The 22688-nt window shown below is 39.5% G+C and overlaps 1 protein-coding gene across 2 annotated transcripts; it reads left to right on the forward strand.

The window, feature by feature from the left end:
* Positions 1-40: 40 nt before the first annotated feature.
* Positions 41-20687, forward strand: LOC137279260 (transmembrane protein 18-like). Of its 2 annotated transcripts, XM_067811767.1 has the most exons (5): positions 41-204; positions 3149-3266; positions 5286-5340; positions 7193-7286; positions 8140-9561. In XM_067811767.1, exons 1-5 carry the CDS (start codon positions 151-153, stop codon positions 8275-8277), a joined length of 459 nt encoding a protein of 152 aa, XP_067667868.1. In that variant the 5' UTR covers positions 41-150; the 3' UTR covers positions 8278-9561. The 2 variants fall into 2 exon arrangements, with proteins under 2 accessions (XP_067667868.1, XP_067667869.1); XM_067811768.1 differs by lacking the exons at positions 41-204; positions 3149-3266; positions 5286-5340; positions 7193-7286; positions 8140-9561 and adding exons at positions 15117-15543; positions 17663-17891; positions 20129-20284; positions 20598-20687.
* Positions 20688-22688: the final 2001 nt, after the last annotated feature.

The following is a 22688-nucleotide window of genomic DNA, read 5'->3' on the forward strand; positions in this document are numbered from 1 at the left end:
ATTTGAGCTATTTCTAGCGTACAAAAGAATGACTTCCTGTGTGTTTTCCTTCACTTCCGCTTTAGCCACGTTTCATTTTATTAATGACAACCGTAGAAAAAGAGAGGTACAGACAGGATCGCTAGCACAACTGGGGGAAAGAAAGGTTTGATGGAGCCGACAAGGACAGACGAAATCGTGGGGTTGTGGACCTACCTTCGCTCTGTAAGAACGCAAAAATTTATGTTGCAAGACTGGCTATCCATCTTACCGTTGTGATGTATTGAGGCCCTCAGTTTTCGTTCACACCTTGCCGTAGAACTCTTCTCGTAAATTCAAACATACAAGGGTTTCGTTTGAGCAACATGGACATACATGTCTGAAGACGTACTCGTGTGTTAATCAACTAGATGTCGCTTAATTATTGTTTATGACCAATATCAGTTTCATTACAATGTTATGTGTCAAAATCGACAAAAGGAAAAGCTCGAACTCGCTTGCCCCAATCAGTCATTACGTGCTCCCGATGCAACACAATAATGACACTCGTTCTGTATACGTTTAAACAGGTATCATGAACCTCACCATAAATGCAAAAGTAATATATTTCAGTCTATAACACTAGACAAACACTCATACCAGACCAGACTTGACTGATTAAAGACTTAACACTCATTCTCAATAAATGAGCGCATTTGACCATATCGATAGCTGAAAAATGTATATACATTAACTGTTGGGTTATTTCAGCGTTAAGTATTAGGTACAGGATATACAACAAGAGTTGTCAAGCAATCTTTGTTTTAAACATGCTATTATGCGACTCAAAGTAATGGTTCGAGTTGAAATAACATGTAATGTAGGTTACGATGAGTACTTCAATACACTGATTAGTATTAAACAGAAAGTATTAAAGATATATTTTTTGTCTTCATTAATGTACTGGAGAACATTCTGGTGGTAGAAACCCAAATAACTGTCATGAATATCAAAAAGGTGTTGCAGACAAGATCTTTAATGGGCACATGTTTTTTCGGCCCAGAACCATTTCCATATAATTTGAAAACTACATCATTTGGTTAGTGCGATGTTCACTGTATACAAATGTTTGGAGACAAGAACATTTTTAGAAGTCGACACTTAACTAAAATCAACACAATTATTTCAAAATGAAGCATTCAAATATGTTCGTTTCTTAACGGATTTCATGAACACATGTATATGAAATGTAACATACATTACTGCCTTTCTATCACAGTTCTGAATTTATAAATTTTCAGACAAATATTACCTATTTCACAAATTAAGATGAGGGAAAGGCGACATAAATCGTTTCAAGCAACTTTGAAAACATTTTTGAATCGGTGAATTCATAATGTACATTTCTCACATCCATGCTTGACACTACATTATCCCACCATGTTCCTTATTTGTAGTGCACATTTTGAAATATGACTATGGATTTATGAATTCTTATACTAAATATATTTCGGAAAGTTTCTCTTTCAATTATACTGAAATATTTAACTACGAACTAACCTAATGCTCCCTTCATTTCAGCTGCATCTAAATTCAGTATCCTTTGAAATCTGACTACAGGTTTATCTATGTTGCACAGGACATCAGAATCTATGTGACATCATCATCTTTAGGCCACTGAAAAATCTGCTTTTTCCTTGCCAAAAAGGGGTGATAAGGTCCACCTGTGGACAAAGCTCTAGTCTGTCACACTGACGACCCAGGTTTGACTCTCTACATATGTGAAACTCATTTTTGGTGTGCCCAGTCAAGATCTTGCTGAAATATTAAAAAAGCGGGGTGAAATCTAACTCACTCACTACCTCACTTCTCCCAAAAAGGATATTTCCTGTTCATTTTCCTCACCATCTGCTTGAAACACATGTGAAATGTATGTTACCATCATACGTATTCTCATGTTTGACACCAACTGATCTCTATGTGTCTGGAGCTACATTTACATACTACATACAATCAAATACACCAACAACATGATATGATTATGCAAGTATCAGTGGCTATGCTAAGCGATTTCCTAAATTCAAGTATCAGATAGCCCCAAAATCAATTGTTTTCAGAATAATTGTTTCCATTTGAATTCAAAACATAAAATGATAAATGCATGGATACATCTGCTTAATCCATTCAGCATACTAGTTAAACGCCAACAGCATTTCATCATATTAAAGATTATGAAAAGGATGTTTTCGTATAATATCCATGAATAACTGGATGCTCTGGTGATTATGATGTTACCAAGTGTAACATACGTTTCTCAGTTTGCATGCATGGTTCGTCATCCATAGTTCACAGTCAGCAACAACCAAGATAGAGAAGCAAACTGACCCTAGAGGAATGGATTATATGAACAAAAGGGTTTCTGTGTTTGCCTTACATTCTGTTAGACACAGAAACTTACTGGTATCAAGGTTTCACACATTTATTTTTCATATTTTTAGCAATTCTGAAGATGTTCGTTCATAGTTCTGTCACCTAAGGACTTTATGGCACTTGGTGGGTCAAAATAGTAACTTATGCAAAAGTCTTATTGAGCTTGATAACGTTGGAATACAAAATCAGAATGTACTGGTATAGTACATTTCCATAACATATATTTCTTTTTGTAAACAATTTCTCCATATCTGTTCAAAGTTGTTATGGATTGATCACAAAATGTTCATATCTTAATAAAACCGTTAATGTTTATGATCATCATGCAAGTTAACTTTGAATATATCTTGTTTACTTTGGTATTGTAATACTTATTAGTATATATTCATTTTTGTTTTTGAAAAGGCAGGATGTCTTTCATAAGAAGATATCAAAGTTGGAGCCACATGCAGTCTCAGACTTTTATAAGTGTACATATGATAAATGTAAACACACTGTAACTACTGAAAAAAATGCTAGCCCCACAAAACACTCAGTTGAGGGTCTTGCTGAAAGTTATACTAAGTCTTTTTAGGTCATTGTGTACATACGTACCTATTACAAGAGTTTAATAACACATGAAATGTGTCATATGACTATACTTGTTTGCATTTGGTTCACCCAAGTAAGTGGATAATTTTATCTTCATGTATATAGTTTTTGTTTTCAGATGATTAAAAACTTTAAAAGAGGAGTTAATGACTTCTTCCTGGTATTTCAGATTGACTGGTCAGAGCGTTGGCTGTGGTGTTTGGGAGGGTTCCATGTTGTGTGTGCCCTGACGACCTATCTCACCAGACATGGGGGTCCTGTTCAAGCGGCATACTTTGTGGTGCTTTGTGAGTACAATGTAGTGAACAGAACAGGACATGCTGCTGATATATGTACCATGTTTAGAGAAGTGTTACTATGCCAATACATTGTCTCAGGGAGGAGATTCTGAAAACAAAAATGAACTCCTTTCCATATCATGTGCTGACCCTAAGCTTAAAATTTTACTTGGTGCAAACAGCCAAAGGTCTCATAAATTGTAATCTCTTGAAGGTAACATGCAACCAAAAAATCAAACATAAGTAAAACACAGTTATCACTTGTTCATGATATATAAAATGCATTGGTGATTGTGAAAAAACAAATAAGCAGAACTATAAGCAAATAGCAAATCAAAAGTGCAATATTTTGTGCTTGGGTTTACCTCCTTCGGAACGAAGCAGCCGCAATATCGAATCCAGTCAGTGCCGCTAGGTGTGCATTGTAACAGGGCTGTCTCGTTGGCCACTGGTTCATTAGTGAAAATTAGTGAATCATTTGAACTCTGAGATCACAGGCTTTTTTCATCACTTTTTTTTTTCAACTTTATTGGGTGAATTGACATTTTTAATAATTTGTTTCAGTAAGTGCTCACCAAAAGGTATCAGAATCTGCAAAGTTGTGCTTTAAGTTGCATGTGACCTTGTTTGACCAAGTCCTTGTTTATAAGACATTCTCTCCAAGGTATCAAGTACACCAGTACTTATCTTTGTTAAATATAATTTGGGATCAAATATGATTTTCAGTTTTCTGTTTAATGACAACTGTTAATTGTCTACACTGGTCAAATTTTGATTTTCAAAATTTTGGATAATGTCCCGCCTTTGAGGTAAACATCATTAGCATGCTTCAATTAGGGCTTTCCTTAAAGTTAAACGTTAATGTGACTGCATGATACATATGTCATACATACTGAAATAATGTGCATTGTAGGTAAAGCCTGAATGCCTTGAAGCATTAATGACAGTGTACCTGTTAGGCCTGAATTACATTAAAGAGGACTTGTTTGCCCATAGCCAGTGTATTGTGTCTGCATGGCTACTGGGTCACTGCTAGTAAGAGCAATAAACTTGCTACAGTAATCTTCTTTCCAAGGGGCATGGTGGAGTGGCTGAGTGTTTAAACCTGTTTCAACCTGTTAACACCTGTTTCAATTCCACATAGGTACAATGTGTGAAGCCCATTTCAGGTGTAACCCACTGTGTTATTGCTGGAATATTGCTAAAAATGAAATTAAAACAAACAACTCACTCACTCACTCACTCACTTCATTCCACCAAATGTATTTCATTTTGAAGTTAGTTTTCTTTGACTCATACGACTGCAGTGTTAAAAACGCTGATTTGTTATAGATTGAAATTACAAGAAGACACTCTTTCAAAACACATTGACTTCTGCTATGAGAGCTAGTTATATGGGCTGGTATTGAAAAAAAGAAAGAATTCTTTCCAGGGAGTGCACCCATCTGTTTACCACATATTAAAGAGAATATTTAAGTACACATACTGTTAAAACACTTTGATGATACATCCAAAATTGTCATTGAAGTAGGACCGTGCTTAACAAAAGTCTTGGTAACCATGGTAATGGTTAATATGTGACAAACATATCACAAATAGGACTCACAAGTGTCTTTTTCAACTAATTGTATTAAAAGATACAAAGTTCATTTTACACAAAGCAGGTTGATGTAATGCATCCCTGTAAACCAGTGGTAGTATAGGATACAAAGTTGATGTTATGCATCCCTGTAAACCAGTGGTAGTATAGGATACAAAGTTGATGTAATGCATCCCTGTAAACCAGTGGTAGTATAGGATACAAAGTTGATGTTATGCATCCCTGTAAAGCATTTGTATTAAAGGATACATCTTTGATGTTGTGCATCCTTGTAAGTGTCATCCCTGATACACATTGTTAATGACAGGATGTACTGTAGCCATGGTAACACACGAAACAATCGGTAAGACAAATGAAAGTAAGTATTATCACATGTAGTTGTTTATATATTGTTTGTACTTGTACATTGTTATCGTTTTCTTTTTCAGTGATGTTAGTATACTTCGCTGAAAATTTGAATACAATTGCTGCTGAGAAATGGAGGTAAGTGGCAGTGATGATACTGATCACTCTAAAGTAAGATACTATGCATGGAAGGAAAATGGAACAGTGTGTAACCCCTGCTGCCACTAATATTGAGTAACAGAATTGTTGGGGTTACTGACGTTGCCAGACATACTGATCACAAGGGAAGGCTTGTGTGGTCATGGTCAGTTAGTATGTCATCGATACCTGATGGAGAGGGTCATTGCTGAATTGGCTGGTTCTGAGATGGTTATATACAAGATGTCATATATCTGCTATGTTGTGGCGTGTGCTGTTAGTGGGCACCATTAAAGGGTTTTTAAATACATCCTTCAATGTTTCCTGCAGAAAAGAAATTTTACACAAACTAAAATTTGCTTTTATAAAATGAATGTGTTTATACATCATTTTCCAGATTAAATATCTGTAGAAGCAGATCAGAGCAAATTGTTTTGTATCCTCAAAGGAACTGACGTTTCATTAGGAACACAGAGTGAACATAAAAGGTTAAAAACATCTTGCACAAGTGCAGTAAAACTCATGAAGCAGGGCCTGTTTGTGTTGTGTGCGTACTGATGTTGGAACATTGGCTGTAGAACACTGGGGGTCTCGACTCAAAGCAATTGTTTGTGAACACTGAAGTGTGAAACAATGCCAAGATGAAGAGTTAGTGTACAGTCCTGGGATTCTTAATGTGGTGAATGCAGAGGTAACATCTTGCAGCCCCACATCGTCCCATTCCTAAGACTTCACGGTGGCATGTTCCAGCAAGACGACGCCAGACCTCATGTTGCACGTTTCTGTTGATTTACTGCATGCTGACAATATAATCATGCCATGGTCTGTCAGATCACCGGACCTATCCCCTGTTGATCATCTTAGAGATGTTCTTGACCGATGGGTATGCCAACATTGCCTACAACCCTAGGGTCATCAGTCATCAGGAACTCCTTCAGACTCTCCAGTGGAGAATGGAGGGACATTCCCTGACCAAAAGATCACAGCCTGATTGCTTTTGTGGTAAATGTCAATGTCAGCCAGTGATAGACACGAGGGGAGGGCACACTTGTTACTTAGGGCGTTGTTCCTTTCTGGTGATGTCTACAGTGAAGGGAACTGTGTTTTCTGAGGGACAAGAGACTTTAATATTGTTTTGTTGCCAACATGACTGATAGCAAAAATACATGAATTAATTTTAATGTATAACATTTCTTTGTTGGGAGAGTATAGGTCTGTAGAACTGATGTTTTGTCAGTATAGCAAAGTGATATTTTGTTAAAAAATGTTCACAGTTTGGCAGTGATGACTACAATTGAAGTATAAAACTCTGCCATCCTCCTCAGCTCAGGGTACAGCATCTAAACATAGCTTCCACACAGTTTAATACCCTTTAACCCAAACAAGGTACACCTTGTTCTGTTATAGGATCAAATATATTTTTGGTATAATCTCCCTTTGACTAGGTCTTCAGGGCCCCATTTTTCAAAAGTCTTGTAAGCCAAAGATCTCATTCGTACCTCCTATGTTACAGTATATTCTAAATGGCTTCAGATTACTGTTGATCCTCGGTCATTGAACCTTGGATTGCAATATTCTGAACAAAACAGATTCCCATACCCTTCTGATACTTGATCCATGAATTTAAGTGAAAATATGTGCACATTATTTTGGTCTTCATGATCACTTGAACAGTTTTCAAACAATGCACAGCATAATGAGTGAATGGTTTGTGAAACATTAGACACCAGTGTTAGTAAATAAATACATTGTCTCCTATAAAAAGGTTTGTGATAATCATGTACAGTAATTGTTGAATATTGTGTCTAGATGTTTACAGATGTTTACTGTTAATTCATTATTTTCTTTGCAGACAGTTTTCAAAACAGCAATATTTTGACAGTGGTGGACTCTTCATATCTGTAGTGTACTCTGTTCCTCTGCTGATCAACTGTCTGATTATTGTGGTAAGTGGGCATATCAATTTCCTTGTTACTCAGGTATGTGGTGTCAATCAACTGTCTTCTCATTGCATTAAGTGGAGTTGATCAACTGCCTTTTCATTATTGTAAGTTGATCAACTGTATTGTCATTGTGGTGAGTGGGTCTTATCCACAGTCTTGTCATTGTGGTAAGTGGGTCTTATCCAGTCTTGTCATTGTGGTAAGTGGGCTGAGGAACTGTCTTGTCATAGCTGTAAGTGAGTCTGTCAAATGTCTTGTCATTGTGGGGAGGTGGGGTAGCCTAGTGGTAAAGCGTTCGCTCATCACACCAAAGACCTGGGTTCGATTTCCCAATATGTGAAGCCCTTTTTTTTGGTGTCCCCTGTCGTGATATTGCTGGAATATTGCTAAATACTCACTCACTCTTGTCATTGTGGTAAGTGGGTCTCATCAACTATGTTGTCATTGTGGTCTTATTAACTGTCTCATCATTGAGGTAAATAGGTCTTATCAACTGTCTTGTCATTGTGGTAAGTGTTTGATGACTCTCTTGTCATTGCTGTAAGTATGGCTGTCAACTGTCTTGTCATTGTGGTAGATGGGTTAATAAACTGTCTTGTCAATATAGTAAGTGGAGTTGGTCAGCTGTGTTAGACTAAGTAGGGACTGATCTGTATTGTCATCATAGTAAGTGGAGCTGTTATATAGTAAGTAGGGGCTGATCTACCACATTGTCATTGCAGTAAGTGGGAGCTGGTCATCCAGCTCATACATAGTAAGTAGGGGCTGATCTACTGTATTGTCATTGTGCTAAGTGGGGGCTTGTCGACTTTCTTGTTCTCTTGGTGAATGTGTAAGGAGACGGTTACTGTTGCAGATAATGTGGCTGCTGATGACAGGGACCATGATGGTGAAGATGAAGAAGATGAAACTGAAACAACAGGCCAGGAACAAACAGAAAGCAGAGGCAAAGAAGGAAGAGCAGAAAACTATAGAAGAGAAGAAAGATGACTAAGTGAATCTAATGACCAGCATCAATTGTCCTCACAGCATGACATCTTGGGATTTCTTATTGTTATATGCTTGTCGCATTCTGACTCTGCTTCATCATCCAATGGCTTGAAACAGAGCAACAAGATTGGGGTCATGACTCATGAAGGTGGTCAGCGGATGATTTCTAGGAGGTGCACATGTCTATTGTGGACAGTGTATCCCTGACCTTGTGAGTTAGTAACATGGCTACATCACTCAGCTTATCCTTTGACATGGACAGACAATAAGGCACTGTGATGTAGGGGTGTGACTGCCTTTTTCTCACTTCCACCTGTGAGTTAACTGCTCATATCTCCAGTGGTTACATACATATGGAGTTACCTTCACCTATGAGTTAACTTCTTGATTCATGAAGGTGGTCAGCGGATGATTTCTAGGAGGTGCACATGTCTATTGTGGACAGTGTATCCCTGACCTTGTGAGTTAGTAACATGGCTACATCACTCAGCTTATCCTTTGACATGGACAGACAATGAGGCACTGTGATGTAGGGGTGTGACTGCCTTTTTCTCACTTCCACCTGTGAGTTAACTGCTCATATCTCCAGTGGTTACATACATATGTAGTTACCTTCACCTGTGAGTTAACTTCTCATATCTCTAGTGGCGACATACATATGGAGTTACCTTCACCTATAAGTTAACTTCTCATATCTCTAGTGGTGACATACATATGGAGTTACCTTCACCTATAAGTTAACTTCTCAAATCTCTAGTGGTGACATGCACAAAGACTTCTGCAGAACCTTCTCAGATTTAAGGAACAATACTTGTTGACAGCGGCACAGGTGGCACATACCCAGTGTGAGACTTGTATGTCTACTTTGTGATGCAATACTGGACACTTGTAGTGAGGATCATGATGGAGGGATAATATCGACATGCAGGGAGGCTGCTGAGGCAACTATTGAATGATTTTCAAGGTCATTTCCCATTTAATGCCTTGTTAACTTATTGCATTATGTTTTGTGCAGATGTAGCTAACAGTAATGATACTGAAACATGGAATTACATGTGGATGTGTGCAGAATTACTGTTGATAATTGTTTGATATGTGAGAGGGAATGCAGGCTTTGTACAGGTTTGGGTTGACTGTATTTGCGATGTGTGGTTTGCTCAGTGTTGGAGCAGGCAGCTACTTGTCACAGCGGTAATGTGTTTTTCCTGAAAGGGACCACCCCGATGTGTGGTCCAGTACATTTTGTTGGGTATCTCAGTTGTTTATGTCAATAAATTATACAAATTTATGTAGTTTTTAATTACCTTTTTCCAGTTTCATGAATACATGCAATCTCAAACTTGGCTAAGATAATCATGAGAGTCAGTTTCCCTTCTACCTGTCTATGCCAGGGATTGACAGTGTGACAATATATAGCTGAACATTTCAAGCTGACAAATGTCTCCTTTATTGTTGTTAATTGTTTTGGTTGGTTGTGTTGGGTGGAAGGGTCTTGTTCCATCTATTTAGCTCCAAACAATTTTCATTTAACAGACAGGTCTAGTTCATAAATGTGACCATGATGCCAAAAGTACAAGTGACAAAGTGACAATTTTAACATAGTACATGGACATGAATTTGTGCACAAAAATTGCTAGATGGAGGAGTATGGTAGTATGTTTTTCAGTATTTAGAAGATGTACAACTGTTTGCATGACTATACATGGAATGGTATATCAATGCTAATTCCAACAGATAAAAACAATGTACATTATGTTGTATGAATGATGTTTGTGATGAGTTTCATTATCTTATTAAATGCACATATTTTAGAAAAGAAAGATCAATACATATACCAGCTTCCTTTATAAATATACATATGGAAATTAATTAAGCAACACCAAATTCAAAGACACATAAAAACTTAACAAAGTTTAACGAAGTAATTTTGATGATTGATTATTCAATTTTGATGTATTGACATACAGCATGAGCTTTTCATGGGTTGATATGACGCGCGTGAAGCTTGCACAGCGCACGTGCATTGCTTTAACCTCAACTTTCGAAAAATGCACTTTTTCCCTGGGGTGTTTACAAGCGCAGGTTGTCGATTGCATTCGGTTTTTCATTCATTTCAATGTCATGGCACGTAGGAAATTATCAGAGGCCACTCGTTGGCAAATAATCGGCATGAGGAATGCTGGTATGTCTCTAAGACAAATGGGGACTCAAATCGGACGACATCATTCCATAATTTCAAAACTTTTGAAAAAATACCGGGCCACTAATGAAGTTAAAGACCTGCCTAGACCAGGAAGACCCAGGAAGACCACAGTCCGGGAGGACAGAGCTTTACTGAGACTTGTACGGCGCAGGTCCTTCGACTCGAGCTCTCGGTTGAGACAGGAGTGGCTTCCAGGGAGACCCATCTCGAACAGGACTGTTCGGAATCGTCTGAAAGCTGCAGGATACCGGGCAAGGAGGCCAATCAAGCGACCCAGACTGTCTCCAGCCCATAAGGCAGCCCGACTGGCCTGGTGTAATGACCGTTTGCACTGGAACATTGCCTCTTGGAGGAAGGTCCATTTCTCAGATGAGAGCCGGTTCTTGCTGCACATGGTGGACGGTCGTACTCGGGTCTGGAGGCAGAGGAACACAGCAATGGCTCCACGGAACATCCAGGAGACTGTGGCCTTTGGGGGAGGTTCCGTTATGGTATGGGGGTGCATTTCCATGAACTGCAAGTTGGATATCATTACCATCCGTGGCAACCTTAACGGTGTTCGTTACCAACAGGAGGTTCTTGACAGGGCTGTGGTACCTCATTTTGAGAACCATCCTCTGGCAACGAGACCCATATTTATGGACGACAATGCTAGACCTCACAGGGCGCATGCTGTAAATGATTTTTTGCGGCAAAATGCAATTGACAGAATTCCATGGCCTGCCATGAGCCCTGACCTCAACCCCATTGAACATTTGTGGGACTTTATTGGCCGTCGTGTGAGGCAGAGAGACCCACCAGTCCATAATCTCAACGAATTGACGGCTGCCCTGCATGAGGAGTGGAACAGGATCCCCCAGAATCAGATCCGGAGACTCATCCAAGGAATGAGGAGGCGTCTGGAATCGGTGGTGCGTGCGCAGGGAGGACACACTAGATATTGATGAAAGTCGGTGTGCAGACTCTCAGATGACTGTTCTTTCTTTCCATGTGACATTTGTGTTAATACACCTGACAACAACGTCTGTGGATGAATAGTAAATTGTGTCCATTTTTTCATGAATTTAAGACAGTTTTAAGAATTTGGATTTCGTTGCAATAAAGCAAAGTCTTGATACTTTTTCCCTTTAAGTTGTTTGTCAGAGATCGTCTGTTGAATAAAAAAGTGTCAAACTATATCAACCCGGCATATTTTGATTGTCAGAACACTTCAAAGTTGCTCCAATAGAAAAAATTGGGGTGTTGCTTGATTAATTTCCAGGTGTATAGACCAAATATGGTAAAATTTAAATTTAAAATTGAAATTTTTCGGTACTTGTAAGATGATACCTGTAAAACCACAGTAAATTCTGTAAATATATAATGCAGATTCTAAAATCGCTAACTGCTATTCCGTCATAATATTATCATTGATTGTCATTTGTGTCTCATATGTTTTCTTTTTGTATGGGCCATTCCAATTCTATTAAGAGATAAAAGGCAGGAGATTAACTGTGCACTCAACCACACGATTTGTTCTTTTAACGGGTCTAACTATTGGGATGTCTGTCAAACTGGAGGATATGGTCAGTGTTGCAATACTTCTTGATTGACTTTTAGAACTCATTGCGTGTTTTACTTTTGGCTGCATTTCCGTTTTTACCAGCTACTCTTTCAAAAGTAGGCAATATGAAAAGTTTGCTTCAGGGACTGTGAGACAGACTATGAACTACTGTTTAAGGCATGTAAACGGATATTTTGTTTCACTTATGACACTCACGTGATGACAGGGAGACGAAGCTTACACATAATCATGGAGTGTTCTTTCCAGTCTGGTGACTCTGAAAAATGGCACCAAATGTTGAAAGAGCTTTTTACAGAGTGAAGGTTAACTTATTATTTAAAATAATCTGACACCAAGGCGCGAATAATGGTGGATGCCCGTCGCATACCTTACGAACAAATACCGACCTCAGGAGCACTGTGTTGTCGGAGGAATGACAATGGGTTTTTTAACGTGACGCGATTTTTCCTTGAATGTTATTTAAGACCCAGTGTGGGCAACAGAAAGAAATAACTGAGGGATACCTTCTTGGAGTTCACAATATCCAGACCGTGAAAAAAATGTGACCCATTCATATAACGATATGTTTTTCATCAGCCAGAAGAGGTTGAAACGTCGACGCAAGTAAGTCTGTCACGAAATAGGTACAATCGTCTGAAATAGGTACAATCGTACAATTTGAACCTCTCCCAACAGCAACTTATGATGATGATGAGTTTAAGGTTGCTGCGTACCCTGGTTGTAGCTGCACTGGTAAGTATATAATTATGTATTCCAGTATTTTGTTGATCCAGCCAGATGGATGAACGTGTCGAGTTCAGTCATTCTGAGTTAAGTTGTACAAATACTGTCGGACTGGTTACAGCCCCCAGGAAGCTGATTTTCATGTGAAGTCAACAGTATTCAGTGGTCCAATGTATAGAAGGTTATGCTAAACTGCAATAGTCGCAAATATTTGAGAAATATTTGAAACTGACTGTTCCTTGTTGGTTATTACTTTCTAGCTGTCGGTGAAATACATTGTGGTCAATGATTCTTTTCCAGATTTGTGCAACAAGAAGATGTAAAATAAACTTTTATTATTTTTTTGGCATCTATATATGAGGATATACATTGGGGGCAAGCTCGGCTATACTGTGTTGTTAAATGTTGGTGAAAGCTGCCTTGGGGGCTGAGCCGATTCCTAAGGGGAATGGCTGAATACCCGAGCCAGCCCAAAGTTGGACGGACACGTGTGTTAATGGAAGTACAGTTATCTGTATACCAGTGTGTAGACCAGTACATAGTATGACAAGTATAGTAGATACTATGCTGGGAAGGTATGTTACCTCAATAGGAACTGGGATGTTAGGGATGTAGCCAGCATGGACTGATGGAGAACCATTGGCGTTGTATGAACCTGTATGTCAGGTGTGCAAGGAGGCCAGCAAGGAGGTAAGTTTTACCTGTATGGCAGCTGGTGTAAGGCCAGCGCGCAGGTGGTATGACCCGTATGGCGGCTGAGGCGAGGTCAGCGGGTAGGTATGTATGACCTGTATGGCAGCTGGTGTAAGGCCAGCGCGTAGGTGGTATGATTCGTATGGCGGCTGAGGCGAGGTCAGCGCGAAGGTACGTATGGCCTGTATATACAGGTATGTATTACTTGAATGGGATTGGTGGAGGCAATAACTGGAGGGGCCGGATGGTTGGATGATGGCGAGACGGACTAAGAGGGTGATCACACGGTAAACTAGTGTATATATAGGTCTTGTGACGTATTTCCGATGCCGATGAGTACAAAAACTAAAGACGGAACGTAGATGAACATGGAATGAATTATAGTGGAACAGCATCTGGTTGTTACACAACTAAAATATAACGGATATGCAACACGGACATGCAACACGGACATGCAACACGGACTTTTCAATGGCCTGTCCTCAGTCCAGACGTTTACCCCATAGAACACTTCGCTCCATGAGAGCTATACCCCCTAAAAGGAAACGCATAGGGATTTGTATTTTAAAAAAATAGTTTAATTATCTATGGTGTTCAAACAATCGTCAAAATATGTACCAAAGGGGTTGATAACATGATTTTATACAATTGCACAGGTAAAAAAATCGATTTTACCTGAAAATGTTAATTTTGATGAGATGCGCGCGTGCGCAGGGAGGACACACTAGATATTGATGAAAGTCGGTGTGCAGACTCTCAGATGACTGTTCTTTCTTTCCATGTGACATTTGTGTTAATACACCTGACAACAACGTCTGTGGATGAATAGTAAATTGTGTCCATTTTTTCATGAATTTAAGACAGTTTTAAGAATTTGGATTTCGTTGCAATAAAGCAAAGTCTTGATACTTTTTCCCTTTAAGTTGTTTGTCAGAGATCGTCTGTTGAATAAAAAAGTGTCAAACTATATCAACCCGGCATATTTTGATTGTCAGAACACTTCAAAGTTGCTCCAATAGAAAAAATTGGGGTGTTGCTTGATTAATTTCCAGGTGTATAGACCAAATATGGTAAAATTTAAATTTAAAATTGAAATTTTTCGGTACTTGTAAGATGATACCTGTAAAACCACAGTAAATTCTGTAAATATATAATGCAGATTCTAAAATCGCTAACTGCTATTCCGTCATAATATTATCATTGATTGTCATTTGTGTCTCATATGTTTTCTTTTTGTATGGGCCATTCCAATTCTATTAAGAGATAAAAGGCAGGAGATTAACTGTGCACTCAACCACACGATTTGTTCTTTTAACGGGTCTAACTATTGGGATGTCTGTCAAACTGGAGGATATGGTCAGTGTTGCAATACTTCTTGATTGACTTTTAGAACTCATTGCGTGTTTTACTTTTGGCTGCATTTCCGTTTTTACCAGCTACTCTTTCAAAAGTAGGCAATATGAAAAGTTTGCTTCAGGGACTGTGAGACAGACTATGAACTACTGTTTAAGGCATGTAAACGGATATTTTGTTTCACTTATGACACTCACGTGATGACAGGGAGACGAAGCTTACACATAATCATGGAGTGTTCTTTCCAGTCTGGTGACTCTGAAAAATGGCACCAAATGTTGAAAGAGCTTTTTACAGAGTGAAGGTTAACTTATTATTTAAAATAATCTGACACCAAGGCGCGAATAATGGTGGATGCCCGTCGCATACCTTACGAACAAATACCGACCTCAGGAGCACTGTGTTGTCGGAGGAATGACAATGGGTTTTTTAACGTGACGCGATTTTTCCTTGAATGTTATTTAAGACCCAGTGTGGGCAACAGAAAGAAATAACTGAGGGATACCTTCTTGGAGTTCACAATATCCAGACCGTGAAAAAAATGTGACCCATTCATATAACGATATGTTTTTCATCAGCCAGAAGAGGTTGAAACGTCGACGCAAGTAAGTCTGTCACGAAATAGGTACAATCGTCTGAAATAGGTACAATCGTACAATTTGAACCTCTCCCAACAGCAACTTATGATGATGATGAGTTTAAGGTTGCTGCGTACCCTGGTTGTAGCTGCACTGGTAAGTATATAATTATGTATTCCAGTATTTTGTTGATCCAGCCAGATGGATGAACGTGTCGAGTTCAGTCATTCTGAGTTAAGTTGTACAAATACTGTCGGACTGGTTACAGCCCCCAGGAAGCTGATTTTCATGTGAAGTCAACAGTATTCAGTGGTCCAATGTATAGAAGGTTATGCTAAACTGCAATAGTCGCAAATATTTGAGAAATATTTGAAACTGACTGTTCCTTGTTGGTTATTACTTTCTAGCTGTCGGTGAAATACATTGTGGTCAATGATTCTTTTCCAGATTTGTGCAACAAGAAGATGTAAAATAAACTTTTATTATTTTTTTGGCATCTATATATGAGGATATACATTGGGGGCAAGCTCGGCTATACTGTGTTGTTAAATGTTGGTGAAAGCTGCCTTGGGGGCTGAGCCGATTCCTAAGGGGAATGGCTGAATACCCGAGCCAGCCCAAAGTTGGACGGACACGTGTGTTAATGGAAGTACAGTTATCTGTATACCAGTGTGTAGACCAGTACATAGTATGACAAGTATAGTAGATACTATGCTGGGAAGGTATGTTACCTCAATAGGAACTGGGATGTTAGGGATGTAGCCAGCATGGACTGATGGAGAACCATTGGCGTTGTATGAACCTGTATGTCAGGTGTGCAAGGAGGCCAGCAAGGAGGTAAGTTTTACCTGTATGGCAGCTGGTGTAAGGCCAGCGCGCAGGTGGTATGACCCGTATGGCGGCTGAGGCGAGGTCAGCGGGTAGGTATGTATGACCTGTATGGCAGCTGGTGTAAGGCCAGCGCGTAGGTGGTATGATTCGTATGGCGGCTGAGGCGAGGTCAGCGCGAAGGTACGTATGGCCTGTATATACAGGTATGTATTACTTGAATGGGATTGGTGGAGGCAATAACTGGAGGGGCCGGATGGTTGGATGATGGCGAGACGGACTAAGAGGGTGATCACACGGTAAACTAGTGTATATATAGGTCTTGTGACGTATTTCCGATGCCGATGAGTACAAAAACTAAAGACGGAACGTAGATGAACATGGAATGAATTATAGTGGAACAGCATCTGGTTGTTACACAACTAAAATATAACGGATATGCAACACGGACATGCAACACGGACATGCAACACGGACTTTTCAATGGCCTGTCCTCAGTCCAGACGTTTACCCCATAGAACACTTCGCTCCATGAGAGCTATACCCCCTAAAAGGAAACGCATAGGGATTTGTATTTTAAAAAAATAGTTTAATTATCTATGGTGTTCAAACAATCGTCAAAATATGTACCAAAGGGGTTGATAACATGATTTTATACAATTGCACAGGTAAAAAAATCGATTTTACCTGAAAATGTTAATTTTGATGAGATTTCTTATATGGATTAGAAACTTAGGGCATCGCTATAACACAACAGAAATCATCTTCCAGTTGCAATTGTGCAGCAAAGAGCATTCACTGTCTGGCAAGGCAATGAAAATCGCCATTGAAAGAATGCATGCTGGAGGCCACACACCGGTGTGATGGAAAACAAAAATGCCGTCAGTTTTCCTCTTAATACCCCATTTTACAACAATTATCAACAATTATATTGTCAGTTTAAAGATCATTTATGTTTTTATAAGAAGAATGAGTTAAGTACAATGTATTAGGATATACCCTTCTTACCTGTCACCTCCATGTTTATGGGTTCTGTAGAAACAACATCCTGAAGCGAACCCCCTAAGCTTTGTGTGTAGAAAAACGTCCATGTTTTGTTCTGCATAGCACCGAAAAACGCCTTTCTATATAAAAAAAACCCCTGGCCTTGTCACTTTTGGAAAAAAATTGCCCGAGAAGTAATCGTTTTCTTTTTTATGCAACCTAATGTATAGGAAATTATACTTGTTTCCCTACCTGAACCAGTAGGTCGCATGAGTGACTGTGTGTGACTTTGTCTCTAATTTTCAAGACGGCATGCAGCTCTGACCTCAATCAGAACAACAGGGGAGCATTGGAGATGGATTTAATTTGCGTTGATACTATTTCACTTACATCGATTAGGTATGATTTAAAATGTGAAAAAGGACACCATCGTTAAGACCTATGAGTAACCATTTCTTTCAAGATTCCACTGCTGACGCTGACAAAAGCATCAGACCTACCTCCAGACATTTCCGGTGCGGAGACCGTGGTCTTGCCCGAGGACACCACTGTATCGACGGACCTTGGTGTTATCACCTGCATCGACAGATCGTTAGGTGCTGCATCGGACACAGGGTGTTCTACGTGCCACATCTCCTCTGTCAGACCTGTCTTCGACGGATTTACCTTGTTAAAGATGCTTGGGAGTCCTGGTAAGTACATGTTTTACTATACTCCGCGTACTAACATGGGTCAGTCTATTGTTTGCTCAAATCTACTCAAATGCTGGTCGAGTAAGTGAGCGTGTTAGTTTAGTGTAAACGCCGCTTTGAGCAATATTACTGTAATATCACGGTGGGGACATCAGAAATCGGCATCACACATTGCACACATGAAGGCAGTCGAACCCGGTGTCAGGAAGCGAACGCTTTAGCCACCGAGACTACCAGTCCTGCTGTTGAGCGGGAGACATAGCACTTCCGACTGTATGGTAGACATGCAGCTGATGTTTAGAAAGGAAACATATACGTTTATGGATGACAACTTTATTGCCTTACACGGCGTTTCGATGTAGATTCTTGCATCGTTAACAAGCCAAAGGAGACTACAACCAAACGGTTAGAAGCATATATGCATAGTATGTTGTGACAAGCAGCAGATTAACATTACCAACAGCATGTAATTATATAACAACTGGTACATAACTGAGGAGACCAGAACTAAAACAACAAATGGCACTGGTGATGAAGCCAATAAATCATGCTTCACTTGGTTGCGGTCATTTTATCTTTATACAGGTGTGAGAATCTGCACCGAAAAGTCGCATAGCCCACAAACAAGAAACTGTAGTCCATAAAGTTGTATGTTTCATTTATCACTTACCACCTTCTAGAATGGCGATCAAACAATCGTCACGTTTGTTTGTCACTCTGGAGGACTATTCTGACAGCATCTGAGCAATAGTACAATTAGCTATAGAAGCAGAATCAAAGCTAGTAGATTTGTGGCTAACTTGACATTTGTATCGTGCAACTAATTAGCTATAGAAGCAGAATCAAAGCTAGTAGATTTGTGGCTAACTTGACATTTGTATCGTGCAACTAAAAAGGTAAATGTACATATTTTCTTGTAGAAGTTGGTATGTTTGATGTCGGTAATTATGCTACAAACAATGCTTTTCTATGCTGCTGTTCAGTATATTTCGATATTACTATAGCAGAGATGCTAGATGTTTGCATGGTATCGGCAGTAGTTCCGTGGTTGTATAACGAATACAAATGAGCTTTCGTGTCAGAAAGGTTAGTAATTATATGAATGTGACTTTATTGTTAACAATAACGTCACAGTGATCTGTAAAACACTTGAGAGCCAATTCCTATGATTAATGATCTTACATGATTGAATGGCTTTGTCTTTTTCGAACCTTATGCTCTAGAAAGCTTTCAGTCGTGGGGCGGAGGGATAATTGCTGGCTCGTGAAGCAGCATTTCCAGGTTCGATTCCCCACATGGGAACATTGTGGTGTCCCCAACGCGGTGTGCCCCGCTGGGGTCTTCCTGGTTTGCCACCACCTATTTTTTAAACTTAGGTTGTGCAGTCAGGTGTGGTAATTGACAGAACAATAGGGTTAAGTAGGGGTCATCTCAAGATTTGTTGTGGCGATATATTTCTTTAGTTCTCTTTTTCATTTCACATGAATATACATTCCAAAAATTGTTACATTTCATGTACATCATCATGTTGCGTAAGAAACATATACTATCTTCAATAAATGAAATTTTCCACGTACACTTACATTTAATACACATCGCATAACTTATTTTAACAAATTTTTAACACATTTTCAAAAATGAAATATGTTTGTACACATCACATGACTTACCATACTCTTTTTTCCCATGACAAAACATCACATACTCGTGCAGATCTCTGTGGGTTGTGATAAGCCCATCAATGGTGTTCATTGTAGCTGGACATCTCCAATGAGTATTGGTGTTTCTGCGTCTCTTAACTCAGAATTTGTTTCCTTGGTACACAAGATTCTGACCGCCATACTTGTTAAGGACAAACTCCAAGTTCACCTGTACATTTGCCATTTTGCACTGGTGGAATAACTGACCAGAGTCAATTTATACCCCCTTTTGAAAATTAAAATAAACAACAGTAAATACATGTCATGAACGTTTAATCAAATATCAGTCAATTAGTTTCAGTACAGTCAAAAGTGTTCACTTCGCCATACGCTCTGAACATACCTGAGTTCACCTCACCCCTATTGGCTTGGGTGGCACCTTTAATTAGAGTTCACTTTATGGCATGTCCCATCTGCTTGTAAAAACAGGATTAGTTTCAATCTGCTTCAGTATAGTGGCAAACCAGGAATAAACCGCCCGCTGGATTTTCAGCAATACACTAAAAGACACGTAAACCCATATTCCTTCACTTTCAGATTTTCAGTTGAATTTCCAGCCCACGACTGCTGTCCTCAGCTCCGGGTCGTACACAGTGACAGTTACGTGCAACGGTCTGAATCAGGTCAGCGGCACGTGGACTGTGCAAGTGACGATTTGAAGCGCTTGCAGCTAGTTTACAATCTCCACAGCAAGTATGTAATTCTCGCAACATTTCAATGACAGAATGCAATATGCCCAAAACTTAATGCTAATTTTTATGACATTATTACTTTACGTGTTATTAGTCTCCTGTCCAACTGTTATGGCACAGATTAATTCCGTGGCTGATATGCTTATTATAGAAGTAATGCAAGTATCATGCCATTATGTCATATATTACCATCTTGTGTTTTGTAAATACCATATACACTTGTAGCGGGACAATTTAGCAGTAAGCCTGTAAACAAAGTGATGATGACTTCAACATGTGTAACACCATTGTTTAAATCAGCCTCATGCCATTAGTTTCAGATACCGTTATGTTACACGCCAACAGCACTGCAGCCAATTCGACCATAACAACGTGACGTATAGCTACAGATGGCGAAACTGACAGAGTAACCTACTCTATGGAAGCGGTTCCTGACATCTTCCTGAATTAATGTAACGTGACGGTTTGACTGAAATAAATGCGCAGCTGATATGTCACCGACTCTGAAGTTTTGCAGAACGTATAACATTCAAACTATCATATGCTTTCTCAAATTTACTTCCGCATTACACGTGCATCAAACGTATTACTACTAATTATCACATGCCTGTACCAAACACTTAAGCTATAGCTGTTCATTATAACCTAAGTTTGGTAACCATATGCATGTGTTAATTATGTCCTGGATGACGAAGTATTACCTGCCCTGGCGCCATGTCAAGATGTTGGACTTAGAGGACCGGTGATTTATGGAAGTGGGTAGTGAGGATAGGGGGTGATGATTCTAAAATGGGGTAGAAAGAAGTGAAAATGACTTGGTTGTCACATGCCGTCGGTTCCCAGCTGCACATATCGATGTGATCACTGGATTGCCTGGTCCAGAACAGTCTCGGTTTCCTTTTACTGGGTTCCGTTCTTTTGCGCCACTGAGTGCGATAACTAGCCCAGAAATTTTAGACTGATTCATTTAACTGGATGCATAATAATTAATTAGTATGGTTTGATACGTTTGAACACTTGTATATTGAAACAGCACGCTCGTTCTTATCCTTGCAAACACGCCGTACAGCGTGTTCTGACGTACAGCGAGCTCTTACAGACGGAAGCTTGGAAATCGTGGAAATCTCAAAACGATGCTCTGCCACCAGAAGAGTCTGGTACAGAATAGATATTATATCAGTCACATTGTGCATTACAAAACTATACTGGAAAAGCGCAACAAAACCCCACTTAACGGGTATAACCAGCGAGCCAGATGCATTGTGAATCATTTTACGAACTCACCAAACAGGTGCAGTCTGCGATTTCTTACTTAAGGTATGCTGCCTATACCTCAACATAACATATAAAAATACGGTGTTAATAAATTATTTATTAAGTTATTTGTAAATACTATTTATCAATATTTGTAAATTATAGCAACCCCCAGACGCGGAAAGCTTTACTTACAGAGAGTTCTAAACATGGGAAAGCCCTCCCTATACCATGCATTAGTCTGACAACCTCACACACCTGAACAATCCAGATATATGACAAGAACACTCATAGACGACAGACATACATTGCACTTGCAAATATGAATCTTGTGAGTTGTGCTCCTGAATGTCCTCCGCAGATGTTTCATAGGATTACCGAATAAGTTTTGTGGCATTTTTCTACGTACGCGTGACACAGAACTGTCATTTGGTTGAAATACATATATCAGGTGGAATGTGCTCATGTGATCACTATTCAAATGAACAGTAACATAAAGTAGACAGTATATATACTGAACATCATTGAAAACGCACCACCTGTAAATTTTGAAATAAGGCAATAGAATCTTTTGGAAATGGAAAATTAATGGTGGGAATTTTGATAATAACACACTAGATCGTAAATAACGCTCTACAGTAAAAAACGGATCGTTCGAACACATCATCGAACACATCACATGAAAACAACAAAATTCATGCACATCACACACGAAGGGCACAAATTGCATGCAGAAAGCATGCTGTTCAGGGGTATAAATGACCTTCGGCACAAAACCGTTCTCATTTTCGCAGTACTTTCGTAAGTAAAGTTTTTTCGCCATGCCAAGATTGTCACCAGAGGAACGAGAACAGGCCTTGGGTATGTTGCAGGTCGGCGCTTCAAGCAGAAACATTGCACGACGATTTGGGTGTCATCATTCGACCATTCTGAGGCTTGCTAACAGATACCAACAAACAGGAACCAGCAGGGACCGGCAACGCCCAGGTCAGGCACGTGTTACCACCCCTCGTCAAGATCGAGACATTGTACGGCGCCATATTCGGGATCGAACCTTGCCCGCTGCCAGAACCGCCAACGCTGTCCAGGGTCGACGTGGTTTGATCAGCGCTTCCACCGTCCGACGCCGTCTCCGTGCGGCAGGGTTACGT

Source organism: Haliotis asinina, chromosome 3 (assembly GCF_037392515.1).
Source record: "Haliotis asinina isolate JCU_RB_2024 chromosome 3, JCU_Hal_asi_v2, whole genome shotgun sequence".
Taxonomy (NCBI): domain Eukaryota; kingdom Metazoa; phylum Mollusca; class Gastropoda; order Lepetellida; family Haliotidae; genus Haliotis; species Haliotis asinina.

Bases quoted from the DNA above. Each gene is read 5' to 3' on its own strand.
- LOC137279260 (XM_067811767.1), top strand. From the start codon at position 151: ATGGAGCCGACAAGGACAGACGAAATCGTGGGGTTGTGGACCTACCTT. The intron at 205-3,148 runs GTAAGAACGCAA...CTGGTATTTCAG, and splicing joins TGTGGACCTACCTTCGCTCT to ATTGACTGGTCAGAGCGTTG. The intron at 3,267-5,285 runs GTGAGTACAATG...TTTCTTTTTCAG, and splicing joins GGCATACTTTGTGGTGCTTT to TGATGTTAGTATACTTCGCT.